Consider the following 13,050-nt stretch of genomic DNA (forward strand, 5'->3'; position numbering starts at 1 on the left):
TCAGTTAGGGTTTATTTTGGCTGTTTGTGATAGAAAAACTAAAATAACAAAGGCACACATAATAGTTTAGCCCCTACCCGCAAGGAAGTCCAGCATTGATACCCAGCTACACCATCATCAGGGAACCAGGTTCCTATCATCCCTAGAGGATTGCACCCCTCCTTAAGTGTGGCAATACAGCTGCCAGGGCTCCAGCCATCACACTCAAGTTCCAGAAAACAGAGGGGAGGGGGAAAGGGTATACTCCCTTGCCTTTTTTTTTTTTTTTTTTTTTTGCGGTACGTGGGCCTCTCACTGCTGTGGCCTCTCCCGTTGCGGAGCACAGGCTCCGGACGCGCGGGCTCAGCGGCCATGGCTCACTGGCCCAGCCGCTCCGCGGCATGTGGGATCTTCCCAGACCAGGGCACGAACCCATGTCCCCCGCATCAGCAGGTGGACTCTCAACCACTGCGCCACCAGGGAAGCCCTCCCTTGCCTTTTAAGAAGTCAAACACAACACTTCTTTTCACACTTCATTGTCCTGAACTTAACTGCAAGGGAGGCTGGGAAAAGCTGTGTTTTGACTGGGCAGCTAAAAGGATTTCCTTACGAAGCGGGGAGGGGAGAACAAATATCAGGGAGGCAAACAGTGGTCTCTGACACCCAGCCCACCCTGGAGCCAGGGATGGGACCCTATATATCCTATAGTGTAATCTCTTCCTGACTGACTCATCCTTTCCAGTCCCAGCAAAAATGCCACCCCCATCCCCTGGGCAGGCCCCCTCCCTGGCCAGGGTCCTGAAGCACTCTGGATGCTCTCTAGCTCCAGGGTGGCATCTGATCGCTTTTGACTCCTCCATTGGCTCAAGGGATCCTTCATCTTGCCTTGGGTTCCCAGCACAGCTTGGACACACAGTGGCACTCAGAGAATGAACAGATAAAAAGGGCCAAACCTGAATCACAGATGACGGAAGACCTGGAATTTGTCATTGGATACTACGGTGTCATTTGTATGTGTTGTCACAGACGTGAAGTCACAGGCCTGGCACAGTTAAGTCAGTTTTCTTTGGTTACCTAGTCCAGCATTTGAGGCCAAAGTCAAGACGGCGGAACGGGGGAAGAAATCCAGTAAAAAACTCATTTACGTATAAACGTTTAATGTTAAGCTAATCTCACCACTGAGGCACTGACCACCCACCACGGGCTGATTCCCACTGTGTGGGACTGTACGATGCAGTCCCAGAGGCTCCTGGCTACCACTCCGTGTCCACCAAGCTCCAGAGATAGTCGCTGATGAATTTCTTGGAGAGCTGGGTGCTGTCCAGGTGGATGGGCTGAGCTACGCTGGGGCCATGATGGACTGAGGGCGCAGATGTAAGGGAAACAGCGCACATGGCCCTCCCCCTCCCCCCACGACGCAAGGACACTGCCTGTAAATTGTTATTATTAAGACAATTAGAGACTGAAAGAAATTTTCATGATCAGAAAGTTAAGATAATGTACGAAAGGACACTGCCTTTAAATTGTTATTATTAAGATAATTAGAGACTGAAAGAAATTTTCATGATCAGAAAGTTAAGATAATGTACTGTCTTTTTTTTTTTTTTGCGGTACGCGGGCCTCTCACTGTTGTGGCCTCTCCCGCTGCGGAGCACAGGCTCTGGACGCGCAGGCTCAGCGGTCATGGCTCACGAGCCCAGCCGCTCCGCAGCATGTGGGATCTTCCTGCACCAGGGCACGAACCCGCATCCCCTGCATCTGCAGGCGGACTCTCAACCACTGCGCCACCAGCGAAGTCCCTGTCTTTTTTTTTTAATTGTGGTAAAATACATAGAACATTATATTTACCACCTTAAACATCTGAAAGTGTCCAGTTCAGTGGCATTAAGCACATTCATGTTGTTGTGCAACTATCACCACCATCTCCAGAACTCTTTTCATCTTGCAAAACCAAAGCTCTGTCTCCATTAAACACTGACTCCCCCTCCCATCATAATCCCCTTCCTACGTTCTGTTTCCATGAATCTGACTCCTCTAGGGACCCCATGTAGGTGGAATGATACAGTACTGACTTTTTGTGTCTGGTTTATTCCAACCAGCAGATTATGTTCCAGGTTCATCCATGTTGTAGCATATGCCGGAATGTCTTTCCTTTTTAAGGCTGAGTAATAGTCCACCGTATGGATGGACATTTTGTTTATCTGGTCATCTGCTGACAGACACTTGGGTTGCTCCCACCTTTTGGCTTTTGTGAACAGTGCTGCTGTGAACATGGATGTACAAACATCTGCTCAAGTCCCTGCTTTCAGTTCCTTCGTGTGTATCCCCAGAAGTTGACCTGCTGGGTCATGTGTTTATTCTGAATTTTTTAGGATCTGCCATAGTGTCTGCACCGTTTAAGATTCCCACCAACAGTGCACAGGGTTCCACTTTCACCACAAAGGATACTGCCTTTGATCATCCCCGGCTCACATTCATAATCCCACTCAATTTTACTAATTCGGCGATAAAGTTGAGCCACATATCTGCGTGAGAAGACAAAACAGAGAGAGAGAGAGAGAGAGAAAAGAAGTTACTCCAGCATCGACTCCAACGAAGAGCTGTGGGCTGCGTGCACGCACACACACATACACACACACGCACTCACACCGCGTCTGTGGACCTACACGGCTGAAGGGATGGTGACTGTCGTGTCTTCGTCAACCTCCCTCTCTTGTCTTTCGAGATCAGCCTCGATCTCCTTGAGCTCCTCCAGCTCTCTGCTGAGCTGAGTACACAGGCAGTTAAGGACCCTTGGCTTTGGAGGGAGGGCTGCCCACGTGCTCACACCAACCCCGTCGGGCCCGGGGCTGCTGGCTCCAGGTGTGTTTTCTAGAGTGAACAAGGGCCTCCTGGGTGAGGCTGGGGCCCGGCTGCTCTGCACACACAGGAAAGGATATAGGAGGCTGGCCTTCAGACGGGTGTCTTCCTCGCTGGCCCTCTGAAGCTCGGCTTCAAGCTGCTGCAACTCAACGCCGCCCTGGTGTGCCTGCTCCTTCGCGTTGAGGAGGCTCTGGGCCACCTCCTTCTCCGCAGTGAGGACCTCTGCGGGGCAGGGAGAAGTCTGTGCCCCTCAACTTGGGCTCCCCAGGAGAGCCCCGGAGCAGAGGGCGGTCTCAATGCCCCCATCTATGGCCATGTTCCCACTTCCATCTCTAGCTCCCAGACCCATCGTCCTATTTGCAAATGCCCGCCTGAGAGTCACCTGGACCTGGCACACGTGCTTCCATTTCACCGAAATCACACTTGAATCCATCCAAAGTAATAAAGCCTGGTACTTGTTTGCACACCTAGTCTTAATTTATGACGTCACTCTCGACCCCACTGTCCAAGCAACAAGCCTGGGACTCACTTTCTGGATCCAGTTAGCCATCCCGTCTGGCAGGACCCCTTCTTCCGTGTGCTGGTCCTTCATGCCTCCAGGACCACCCCAAAAACCTCCCTGCCGTGTCCTGCTTTGGTCTCTCCCGTTGCCAATCCTTTCTGCTCTCTGCCTTCAGAGCAGCTGCGTCAGAGGCCAAATGTTAAGTTGCTCCCCTGCTCAAAGATCTCCCGTGGCTCCCCAGTGTCTCCAGGATAATGTCCAGGTCTTTTTGGGCACCTTCGGCATCCCTGCCAACCTCCTCTCTCCCTGCTTTTCACCCCACCATGTGCTTTTCCCTTTGCTCTGGCTGCAAAGACGCCTCATCGTCGTGCAGAAACGCCATGTTTTTTCAGTCCTGGGCCTCTGCCTGCCGGTCTTTCAGGGACCTGTACCCCTGTGTCCCTGCCCACTGGCACACCATTCCCAGCATTAAGGCCTTCTGGATAATGCCTGACTCAGGCGGCTGGGCACTCTCTTCTCCCTCCTGGGGCGAGACTGTGCTCCCAGGACAGCCCTTATCACACTGGACTATTTATTCCTAGTCTCTCTTCTTCAAAGCACAGATTGCATCTTAAAATCACCGTACATTGCCAACACCTACTCAGAATAAACACATTTTGAACAAAACATCCAAAAAGATCAAGAACACCCTAAGAAGGTTACTGTGTTCCTTCCCACAGAGTCAGAGAAACCTGCCAACTCAGAGAAGGCACGGATGAAAATGCTTCTTAAAGGGCCAGTGTTTAAGTGTTTATAAACTTATATTAAGTTAATTTTTAATCAAAGCACTACATGTCTATGGTTGTGAAAATTTAAACACACACACTAACATATAACCCTCTCTAAGCCTCTCCAACCCTCTGAAGCAGCCACTTAAACTCTTCACTGTTTTCTCTGGCATCGACCTTCATATTTCTAAATAATTTGCTTATGCTGCTATTTCTTGATCTGTCTGTGTTAGATGGTGCCTGCTGACTTCCTGTTAGGAGAGCTGAGGGTCTGGCTCTCTTTTGCAGCCTTCCCGCCCCTTCTCCACTCACCCTCCGAACAACAACCGAGTCTCCTGGGATGATCTTTTCCCCATGGACGTTCACTATAAGCTGTCGTTACCCGAATATGTGCTAAGTGCCACAGATGACCACGGAGCCCCAACTCACTGAACTCTCACCACCCTCTGAGGGTGGCTGAACCCCTCCTCCCATTTGAGAGGCGATGAGCAGAAGCCCAAGGTCCAGTGGCTTGTCCACACACTTAGCTCTGAAGCCGGGATCTGAACTGGATCCTTTTGATCAAAACCCCAGCTCCCCTAGAACACCGACTCTTGTCTCCCTGCCCCAAATCCATCCGTTCTTCTGAAACCCAGGCAGGTTGGGTGATGCTGAGCTTCTCCTCAACCATCAGTGAAAGGGGAGTTAATGGAGCAGGAGGGGAGGAAAGAAAGGAGAGGGAAGGAAGGAGGAAGGAGAAAAGAGCAGAAGACCCTGACCAGGACACCTGTTGTGCTTAGCCTAACATCCAAACTCCTCCTGGGGGCTCGCAGGCTGGCAAGTCTGGCCCCTGCTGACCTCATCTTCTACCTCTTTCTCCTGGGTCTCCAAGCTTATTCTCACCTCATGACCTTCGCATTGACAGTCCCCTCTGCCAGGAACACTCTTCCTGGAGCCAGCCCATGGCTAGCTCTCAGATCATTCAAGTCTCAACCCAAACGGCACCCTCTCATAAAGTGTAATTGTCAAAAGGCATTACAAATCCCTGGCACTGAAACCACAGTGGAAAACTAGATGACAGTTCCTCAGAAAAATTAAATATCAAATTACCATCTGATCCAGCATTTCCACTTCTGGGAAAATACAAAAAAGAATTGAAAGCAGAGACTCAAAGAGATATTTGTACACTCATGTTCATAGCAGCACTATTCACAATAGCCAAGGGGTGGAAGTGTCCCAAGTGTCCAGTGATGGATGAATGGATAAACAAAATGTGGTGTATCCATACAATGGAATACTGGAGATGATGGTGGTGATGCTCACACAACAATGTGAATGTACTTAATGCCACTGAACCGGACACTTGAAAATAGTTAAAATGGTAAATCTTAGGTTATGTCAATTTTACCACAATAAAAAAAAGTTTGAAGCCTTTAAAAGACAAAAACAAAAAACCCCTGATGCTGAGAAAAGCTGCAACAAGGGCAACTCCCATGCCCCTTTTAAGGGCACAGTGCTGTGCAAGCATCATCTCCATGAATCTCACTTTGATCCATCAAGGGGTGCTATCAGCATCCCCATTTCACAGATGAGGAAACTGAGGCTTGAGAGGGAAACACTGGACTGGGACCAGAGGGTTCATGAGTTAACAGCTGAAATCCTTAGCCCATCATCTCCTGACAAATCCATTTTTCTTGTTTATCCTCTGCCTCACCCCACTAGAATATTAGCCCTACCCACACCCCAGGGATTTTGTTTGCTTTGTTCCCGGCTGTCACCCCATGACTGGCACTATGCCTGGACCCAGCAGGTGCTCAGTAAGACATGTGAACAATCTCAGCAGGAAGATGCGGACTATTTATTATTACAACCATTTTATGGGAAACAGAGGCATTGCAAGGTTAAGTAAGTCAACTCAAATCTCACAGCTGGGAAGTGGCGGTGCTGGGATTCAAACGCGGCGCTTTGACACCTGAGTCCCAATTCAAACCCTGAGTCCCAGCTCCTGCTCACAGCGCGTCAGACCTTCTACATTCACCACTAAACCCCTGGGAGGTGCCTGCTGTCCTGAAGCCCATTTCATGGGTGGGGAAACCGAGGCTCAGAGGGGACAATGCTCATCCGCCGGTCGCACGGGGAAATAGGGTAGCGGATGGGGCGCCCAGAAGGGAGGAGGTTCGAGGCCGGCCTGGCCACCACCACCAACACTCGGGCCCGGCTGCCCGCCGCCCCCCGACCCCCGACCCCGACCCGGCCTTCACCTCGCAGCCGCTGTTCGGCACCGTCTTGCGTCTCCAGCAGCCGCTCCACCACCTGCTCGTGGCGCCTCAGCAGCCGCCGTTGCTGCGCCTCGGCGCGGTTGGCACCCAGCAGGCTCAGCAGCCCCTGGCTCACCTCCTCCATGTCGCGGAAGGCCGCCATGACTACACTAGGACCAATCCCGCGCAAATTTAACTGCCCCCTGGGCCCCGCCCCCTTCCCGGAGAGGCCTGTTTCCATTGGGTTTATCCCACGTCAGTCATCAGCCAATGAGGGAGGCCGCTTCTAGTCGGACTAGTGCGCCTGCGCCAGCTCCTCTGTCGGCCATTGGCGATGGCCAGTCTGCGTAGGGAGGGGGCGTGCCTCCGGCGTCCTGCCTGATGCGCCTGCGCAGGCTGGAAAGCGGCTGCAAGAGCTTCAAGCTGTTTCTTTCCGGGTCCAGCGCCTGCTGCGAGCAACGCGGTGTTCTAGGGGCGAAGCCGAGAACTACTTCTCGTGGAGCTGAGGTTCAGCGGTGTGTGTGTGGGACACTCAAAATAAACATCATAAATAAGTAAATTCTATAAGAGGCTGCGTAGCAAAATGGAGTCTGCATCCAGATTTATTGGGTTTCAATCCCAGATTTGCCACTTACTAGCTGTGTTACCCCGAGCAAATTGCTTCATCCTTCCGTGCTTCACTTTCCTCCTCAGTTAAATGAGGATCATCATAGTGTCTACTTCAGTGTTGGTGTGAGAGTTGAATGAGGTCAGTGTCTGGTATTCAGTACGTGCTTTATAGGTGTTAAATAAAAAATACATAGAGGGGCTTCTCTGGTGGCGCAGTGGTTGAGAGTCCGCTTGCCGATGCGGGGGACACGGGCTCGTGCCCCAGTCCGGGAAGTTCCCACATGCCGCGGAGCAGCTAGGCCCGTGAGCCATGGCCGCTGAGCCTGCGCGTCCGGAGCCTGTGCTCCGCAGCGGGAGAGGCCACGACAGTGAGAGGTCCGTGTACCGCAAAAAAAAAAAAAAAAACAAAACAAAAAAAAAAACGTAGAAAGCTAGTGGGTGAGGTGTTTGATTCTCACCGAGCACCATGTTGTGTGCGGGGTTACGGTTGAGGAAAGACAAACTGTTCACTTTTGTGACATGTCCCTCAAATGAGGTGAAGAAATAAGCGGGTCATGACCAGCATTTTCAACAAAATACAATGGAAAAAAAAAATCAGTGCATTGTGTACAGAAAGCTAAGTATTGTTTTGGGAAACTCCCCCCATTTGTCTACTGGGTGTGGAAGATTGTATTTTCCCAAAAAAGTCTACAGAAATAGTTCCCATTTTGCCAGTCTCTATCAAGAGGCAGACTCCGATTCTTCTCTTGAACTTGAGCAGGATTTGTGCAACAAACAGAATGTGGCAGAAGGGACGCCGTGTGAATTCCAAGTCTAGGTCAGAAACTAGAATACGTCTTTTGCCTGGTGCTAGCTCGCTCTCTCCCTCTTTCTCAATTCCAGGATAACTCTCTGGGAGCCCAGCTGCTATGTTGTGAGGAAGCCCAAGCCACGTGAAGAGTCTCCCAGATAAGGTCCCAGCCGAAACCAGCATCAACCACCAGAGAAGTAAGTGAGTGAACATTGAGATGATTCCAGCCCCCAGGCTTTGAGCCATCCCAGCTAACACCAAGAGGCGCAGAGAGAGAACTGTTCCCATCAAGCCCGGCCCAAACTGCAGGTTTGTGAGCAACATCCATGCCTTTGTTTAAAGCCAGTAAACTTGGGGGTAATTTGTGATGCAGCCGTAACACCTGGATCACTGGGTCACATGTGAAATTTGTATCTTGCTGTGGGTTGTGTAAAAAATCATTGAAAGCCACAGCTCTAGTGGCAAGTCCTCACAGTAAGCAAAGAAACAAACGAACAGAATCATTTTAGCCAGGAACACCTGCTACAGGGAATAAAACAGGGTCATAGGACAGAGTCACCAGAGTGACTCCCACCAGGGGAGGGAAGTGGCTTTAGGTTAGGTGGTCAAAGATGGACTCCCTGAGAAGGGGTCATGTGAACTGGGACCTGGTATTCAGTACGTGCTTTATAGGAAGGAAAAGGAAACAAAAAGGAAACAAAGCACCAGGCAGAGGAAAGAGTAAGTTCAAAGGTGTTAAGCAGGGAAGAGCTATGGACTGGATTGGCTCCAGATCTTCTGGAATCAAGAGAACTTGCCAGCAAGACTGGATTCCATCCTTCTCTGAGGAAGAGAAAGGATGCTTCTGGGCGTTTGGCCCAAACACCTGTTGGGTGGTGGGTGGTGGTGGTGGTACTAGTGGCCAAGGTGGGTAGGGGAGCAGGCTTGGAGGTGGAGGGCTGCATGAAATGGAAAGCTTGGGGAAGTTCGCAATGCCTGGAGGCTGACCACGTGGAGCTATCAACTGGGTAGTTGCAGGACTTCCCTGGCGGCCCAGTGGTTAAGACTCCATGCTTCCACTTCAGGGGACGTGGGTTCGATCCCTGGTCAGGGAACTAAGATCTCGCATGCTCCACGGCCTGGCCAAAAAAAAAAAAAAAAAAAAAAAAAAAGGTAGTTGCTTGGCTATGAGTCTACAGAGACATTTGAGCTGCAGATAGAAATCAGGGCGTCGTCAGGGTGCAACCAATATCAGATGACAGCTCTCCTGGGGGAGAGAATGGAGAGGACAAGGTCTGAGGACTTAAGTTCTGAGACCCACCAATTGCAGACGTTGGAGAAGCCGGCCAGATAGAGAAGGCACAGCCAGGGAGAGAGGAGAGAAACTACAACAGAGGCGTCAAGATTTCCACTGACCATCCAGAATCTGACAGGTTCCCAACCCCAAGCCTGGAGCCACCTTCCTCCTTAGAGTTTACTATCATGGGATAATTTTTGCCAAGACGCCAGGGACTGCTCATGTTGTAATATTTTTACAGCGGTCATGGAGCTGGGGACATCCTTAAGACTAATATATTTATTTAGTCTTCCCCGGGTCACAGATTCCTTTGAAATCTAATGAAAGCAACGAGACAGGCTCTTCTTTGAAAAATGTACCCAACAGGCACACATTTTTGGATTTCAGGACCCCAGAAGGCCATCCCCAGATTTTCAGGTTAAGAAGCTCCACAGCCTTTGTCACATAGGGTGGCTAGCAGATGTATAAGTGATGACACCTTAGTTGTTTCCTGCAGAAGTGTCACTGTCCGGGCATGGAGCTGGGTCCCCAGAGTCAGCGCTTATGGCATCGTTCACCATCCTGTTAGCTGAGCATTTGATGCTGAGATTGGTCTGTCACCATCAGCTATGTGACCTTTGGTGGCAGGGGCTGGCCTTCTCTGTGCCTAAAGGCAGGCACAGTGCTGAGTGAAATGAAGAAGAGATAAGACCATGGGTTCAGTTTCTGGCTCTGCAGTTCACCTATGACCGTGGCAAGTTCTTAACCTTTCTAAGTCATGGGCTAATGATAGCTCTCTTATCAGCTGGGAAAGGTTTTTCAAGAGTTAAGCCATTCCAGGTTGCACAACCAGAGCCTGAAAAATATAAATGCTCCTGTCAAAAAGGCCACTCACCTCATTTCCAAAAAATAAAGAAAGAACCACTCACAGCCATTAGGATGGCTACTATTTTTTTTAAAAAAATCAGAAAATAACAATTGTTGGTGAGGACATGGAAAAACTGGTTGGTGGGAATGTAAGTTGGTGCAACTGCTCTGGAAAAAACTCTGGCTATTCCTCAAAATACTGAAAACAGAACTAGTGTATGACCCAGCAATTGTACTTCTAGGTATATACCCCCTAGATTGAAAGCTGGGACTTGAAGATGTTTGTATAACCAGCATGATTAACAATAGCCAAAAGGTGGAAGCAACCAAGTGTCCACTGATGGATGAATGGATAAATAAAATGTGGTGCATGCAAACAATGGAATAGTATTCAGTCTTTAAGTAAGGAAATTCTGCCACATGCTACAACGTGGATGAATCTTGAGTATATTATGCTAAGTGAAATAAGCCAGCCATAAAAAGACAAATACTGCACGATTCCACTTATATGAGGTCCCTAGAGTAGTTGAATTTCAGAGACAGAAAATAGAATGGCAGTTGCCAGCAGCTGGGTGTGGGAGTGATGAAGTCAGTGTTTCATGGGGACAGAGTTTCACTTTGGGAAGATGAAAAGAGTTCTGGAGATGGATGGTGGAGATCGTTGCACAACGATGTGAATGTACTTAATGGCACTGAACTGCACGGTTAAAAATAGTTTAGATGGTAAATGTTTTGTTATGTATATTCTGCCATAAAAATAGACATATATATTTTTTCAGACATTTTTTCATGCACAATTTCTATTCTTTTTTTGTAATATCTTTAAAAATTTTTTTTATTTATTTAATTTTGGCTGTGTTTGGTCTTCATTGCTGTGTTCGGGCTTTCTCTAGTTGTGGTGAGCAGGGGCTACTCTTCATTGTGGTACGCGGGCTTCTCATTGCGGTGGCTTCTCTTGTTGTGGAGCACGGGCTCTAGGCGTGAGGGCTTCAGTAGTTGTGGCACACGGGCTCAGTAGTTGTGGCTCACGGGTTCTAGAGCACAGGCTCAGTAGTTGTGGTGCACGGGCTTAGTTGCTCCGTGGCATGTGGGATCTTCCTGGACCAGGGCTCGAACCCGTGTCCCCTGCATTGGCAGGCGGATCCTTATCCACCGTGCCACCAGGGAAGTCCCTGTAATATCTTTATTGGAGTATAATTACTTTACAATTTTGTATTCGTTTCTGCTGTACAACAAAGTGAATCAGCTATATGTATACATATATCCCCATATCCCCTCCCTCTTGAGCCTCCCTCCCACCCTCCCTATCCCACCCCTCTAGGTGGTCACAAAGCATTGAGCTGATCTCCCTGTGCTATGCAGCTGCTTCCCACTAGCCATCCATTTTACATTTGGCAGTGTATATATGTCCATGCCACTCTCTCACTTCATCTCAGCTTCCCCTTCCCCCACTGTGTCCTCAAGTCCGTTCTCTACATCGGCGTCTTTATTCCTCCCCTGCCACTAGGTTCATCAATACCAGTTTTTTAGATTCCATATATGTGTGTTAGCATACGGTATTTGTTTTCCTTTCTTTCTTACTTCACTCTGTATGACGGACTCTAGGTCCATCCACCTCATTACAAATAACTCAATTTAATTCCTTTTTGCAGACATGTATTTTTAAAAAGCAAAGCAAGACACTGGGTTTGGAGGGTGGGGAATGGGGTCTTAAGCATGAGCTGAACAAGGTAACAAAGATGATGAAATGGTCCTAGGTGATTGCTTGTGAGAAACAATTTTTTAAAATTAAATTAAATTTATTTATTTTTTGGCCACGCCACGTGGCATGTGGGATCTTAGTTCCCCAACCAGGGATGGAACCCCGGCCATGGCAGTGAAAGCACCGAGTCCTAACCACTGGACCACCAGGGAGCGTCCGAACAATTTTTTTCTTTTTAGTTTCCGAAAGGCCCCTTCTTGGCTCACAGACCCTTTTGGAAAACTGACAAGATCAGTGGACCTTCCACTTAGAAATATACAACTTTGAATAAAATTTCTGGGACTTCCTATAACCTCTGAAAACCACCCGTTATCTGCTGGTTGAACAGTCCAGAGGAAAAACAGAGGAAGTGAGAATCAGGAGAGCAATCATCCATCATCAGTCATCCTTGGGGGAGAGAGAGGAGCGGCCCAGGGACTGGGGGGCATTGCTGAGGATGCTCCGCTTCCTTTCCTGGAGCTGGTGACTCACAGATGTTCACTTTTCAAAAAGCCATGGAGGGCTTCCCCGGTGGTGCAGTGGTTGAGAGTCCGCCTGCCGATGCAGGGGACGCGGGTTCATGCCCCGGTCCGGGAAGATCCCACATGCCGCGGAGCAGCTGGGCCTGTGAGCCATGGCCGCTGAGCCTGCGCGTCTGGAGCCTGTGCTCCGCAGCGGGAGAGGCCACAGCAGTGAGAGGCCCGCGTACCGCAAAAAAAAAAAAGCCATGGAGCTGTACACTTTTGTACACGACTTGTACACAAGTGGTATATGCCACCTCAATAAAAAATAAAACAGCAAAACAAAGTATTTTAATATCCAACCTATAAGAAAAAGGTTTGGCAGGAGATTCTCCAAAGTATTGACAATGGCACGCATTTCTACCAAGTAGGACCACGGCACCCTCCACTATGCCAAATGTTTTTGTATTGCTTAAACTTTGTGTTTTACAATCACTATAAATTCTTTTGTCATGAGGAAAAAACAATTAGTAAACATTTTTTTCTGCCCACAGTGGATTTTTTTTAAAATAAATAAATACATTTATTTATTTATTTTTGGCTGCTTTGGGTCTTGCTGCACGCAGGCTTTCTCTAGTTGCAGTGAGCTGGGGCTACTCTTCATGGAGGTGCGCGGGCTTCTCATTGTGGTGGCTTCTCTTGTTGCGGAGCACAGGCTCTAGGTGCGCGGGCTTCAGTAGTTGTGGCTCTCGGGCTCTAGAGCGCAGGCTCAGTAGTTGTGGTGCACGGGCTTAGTAGCTCTGTGGCATTTGGGATCTTCCCGGACCGGGGCTCGAACCCATGTCCCCTGCATTGGCAGGCGGATTCTTTTTTTTTTTTTTTTTTTTTTGCGGTATGCGGGCCTCTCACTGTTGTGGCCTCTCCTGTTGCGGAGCACAGGCTCCGGACGCGCAAGCTCAGCGGCCATGGCTCACAGGCCC

At 49.2% G+C, this 13,050-nt stretch overlaps 1 protein-coding gene and 1 long non-coding RNA gene across 2 annotated transcripts; one reads left to right on the forward strand and one right to left on the reverse strand.

The window, feature by feature from the left end:
- Nucleotides 1–1,119: 1,119 nt before the first annotated feature.
- SPC24 (SPC24 component of NDC80 kinetochore complex) lies at nucleotides 1,120–6,523 on the reverse strand. The gene is made up of 5 exons (XM_082621827.1): nucleotides 6,351–6,523; nucleotides 2,919–3,063; nucleotides 2,646–2,750; nucleotides 2,428–2,504; nucleotides 1,120–1,339 (listed from the first exon to the last, which is right to left on the reverse strand). The coding sequence occupies exons 1-5, from the start codon at nucleotides 6,508–6,510 to the stop codon at nucleotides 1,233–1,235; spliced, it is 594 nt and encodes a 197-aa protein (XP_082477953.1). The 5' UTR covers nucleotides 6,511–6,523; the 3' UTR covers nucleotides 1,120–1,232.
- Nucleotides 6,524–6,764: 241 nt separating this feature from the next.
- LOC309805763 lies at nucleotides 6,765–10,213 on the forward strand. The gene is made up of 3 exons (XR_014294301.1): nucleotides 6,765–7,095; nucleotides 7,839–8,055; nucleotides 9,410–10,213. It is a non-coding gene; the product is annotated as an uncharacterized lncRNA (long non-coding RNA).
- The last annotated feature ends 2,837 nt before the right edge of the window (nucleotides 10,214–13,050 follow it).

Source organism: Mesoplodon mirus (assembly GCF_964341445.2).
Source record: "Mesoplodon mirus genome assembly, chromosome: 5".
In the NCBI taxonomy this organism is placed as follows: domain Eukaryota; kingdom Metazoa; phylum Chordata; class Mammalia; order Artiodactyla; family Ziphiidae; genus Mesoplodon; species Mesoplodon mirus.

Bases quoted from the DNA above. Each gene is read 5' to 3' on its own strand.
- SPC24 (XM_082621827.1), bottom strand. From the start codon at position 6,510: ATGGCGGCCTTCCGCGACATGGAGGAGGTGAGCCAGGGGCTGCTGAGC. The intron at 3,064-6,350 runs GTGAAGGCCGGG...CCTGCCCCGCAG, and splicing joins TGCCGAACAGCGGCTGCGAG to AGGTCCTCACTGCGGAGAAG. The intron at 2,751-2,918 runs ATATCCTTTCCT...CTGCCTGTGTAC, and splicing joins CGTCTGAAGGCCAGCCTCCT to TCAGCTCAGCAGAGAGCTGG.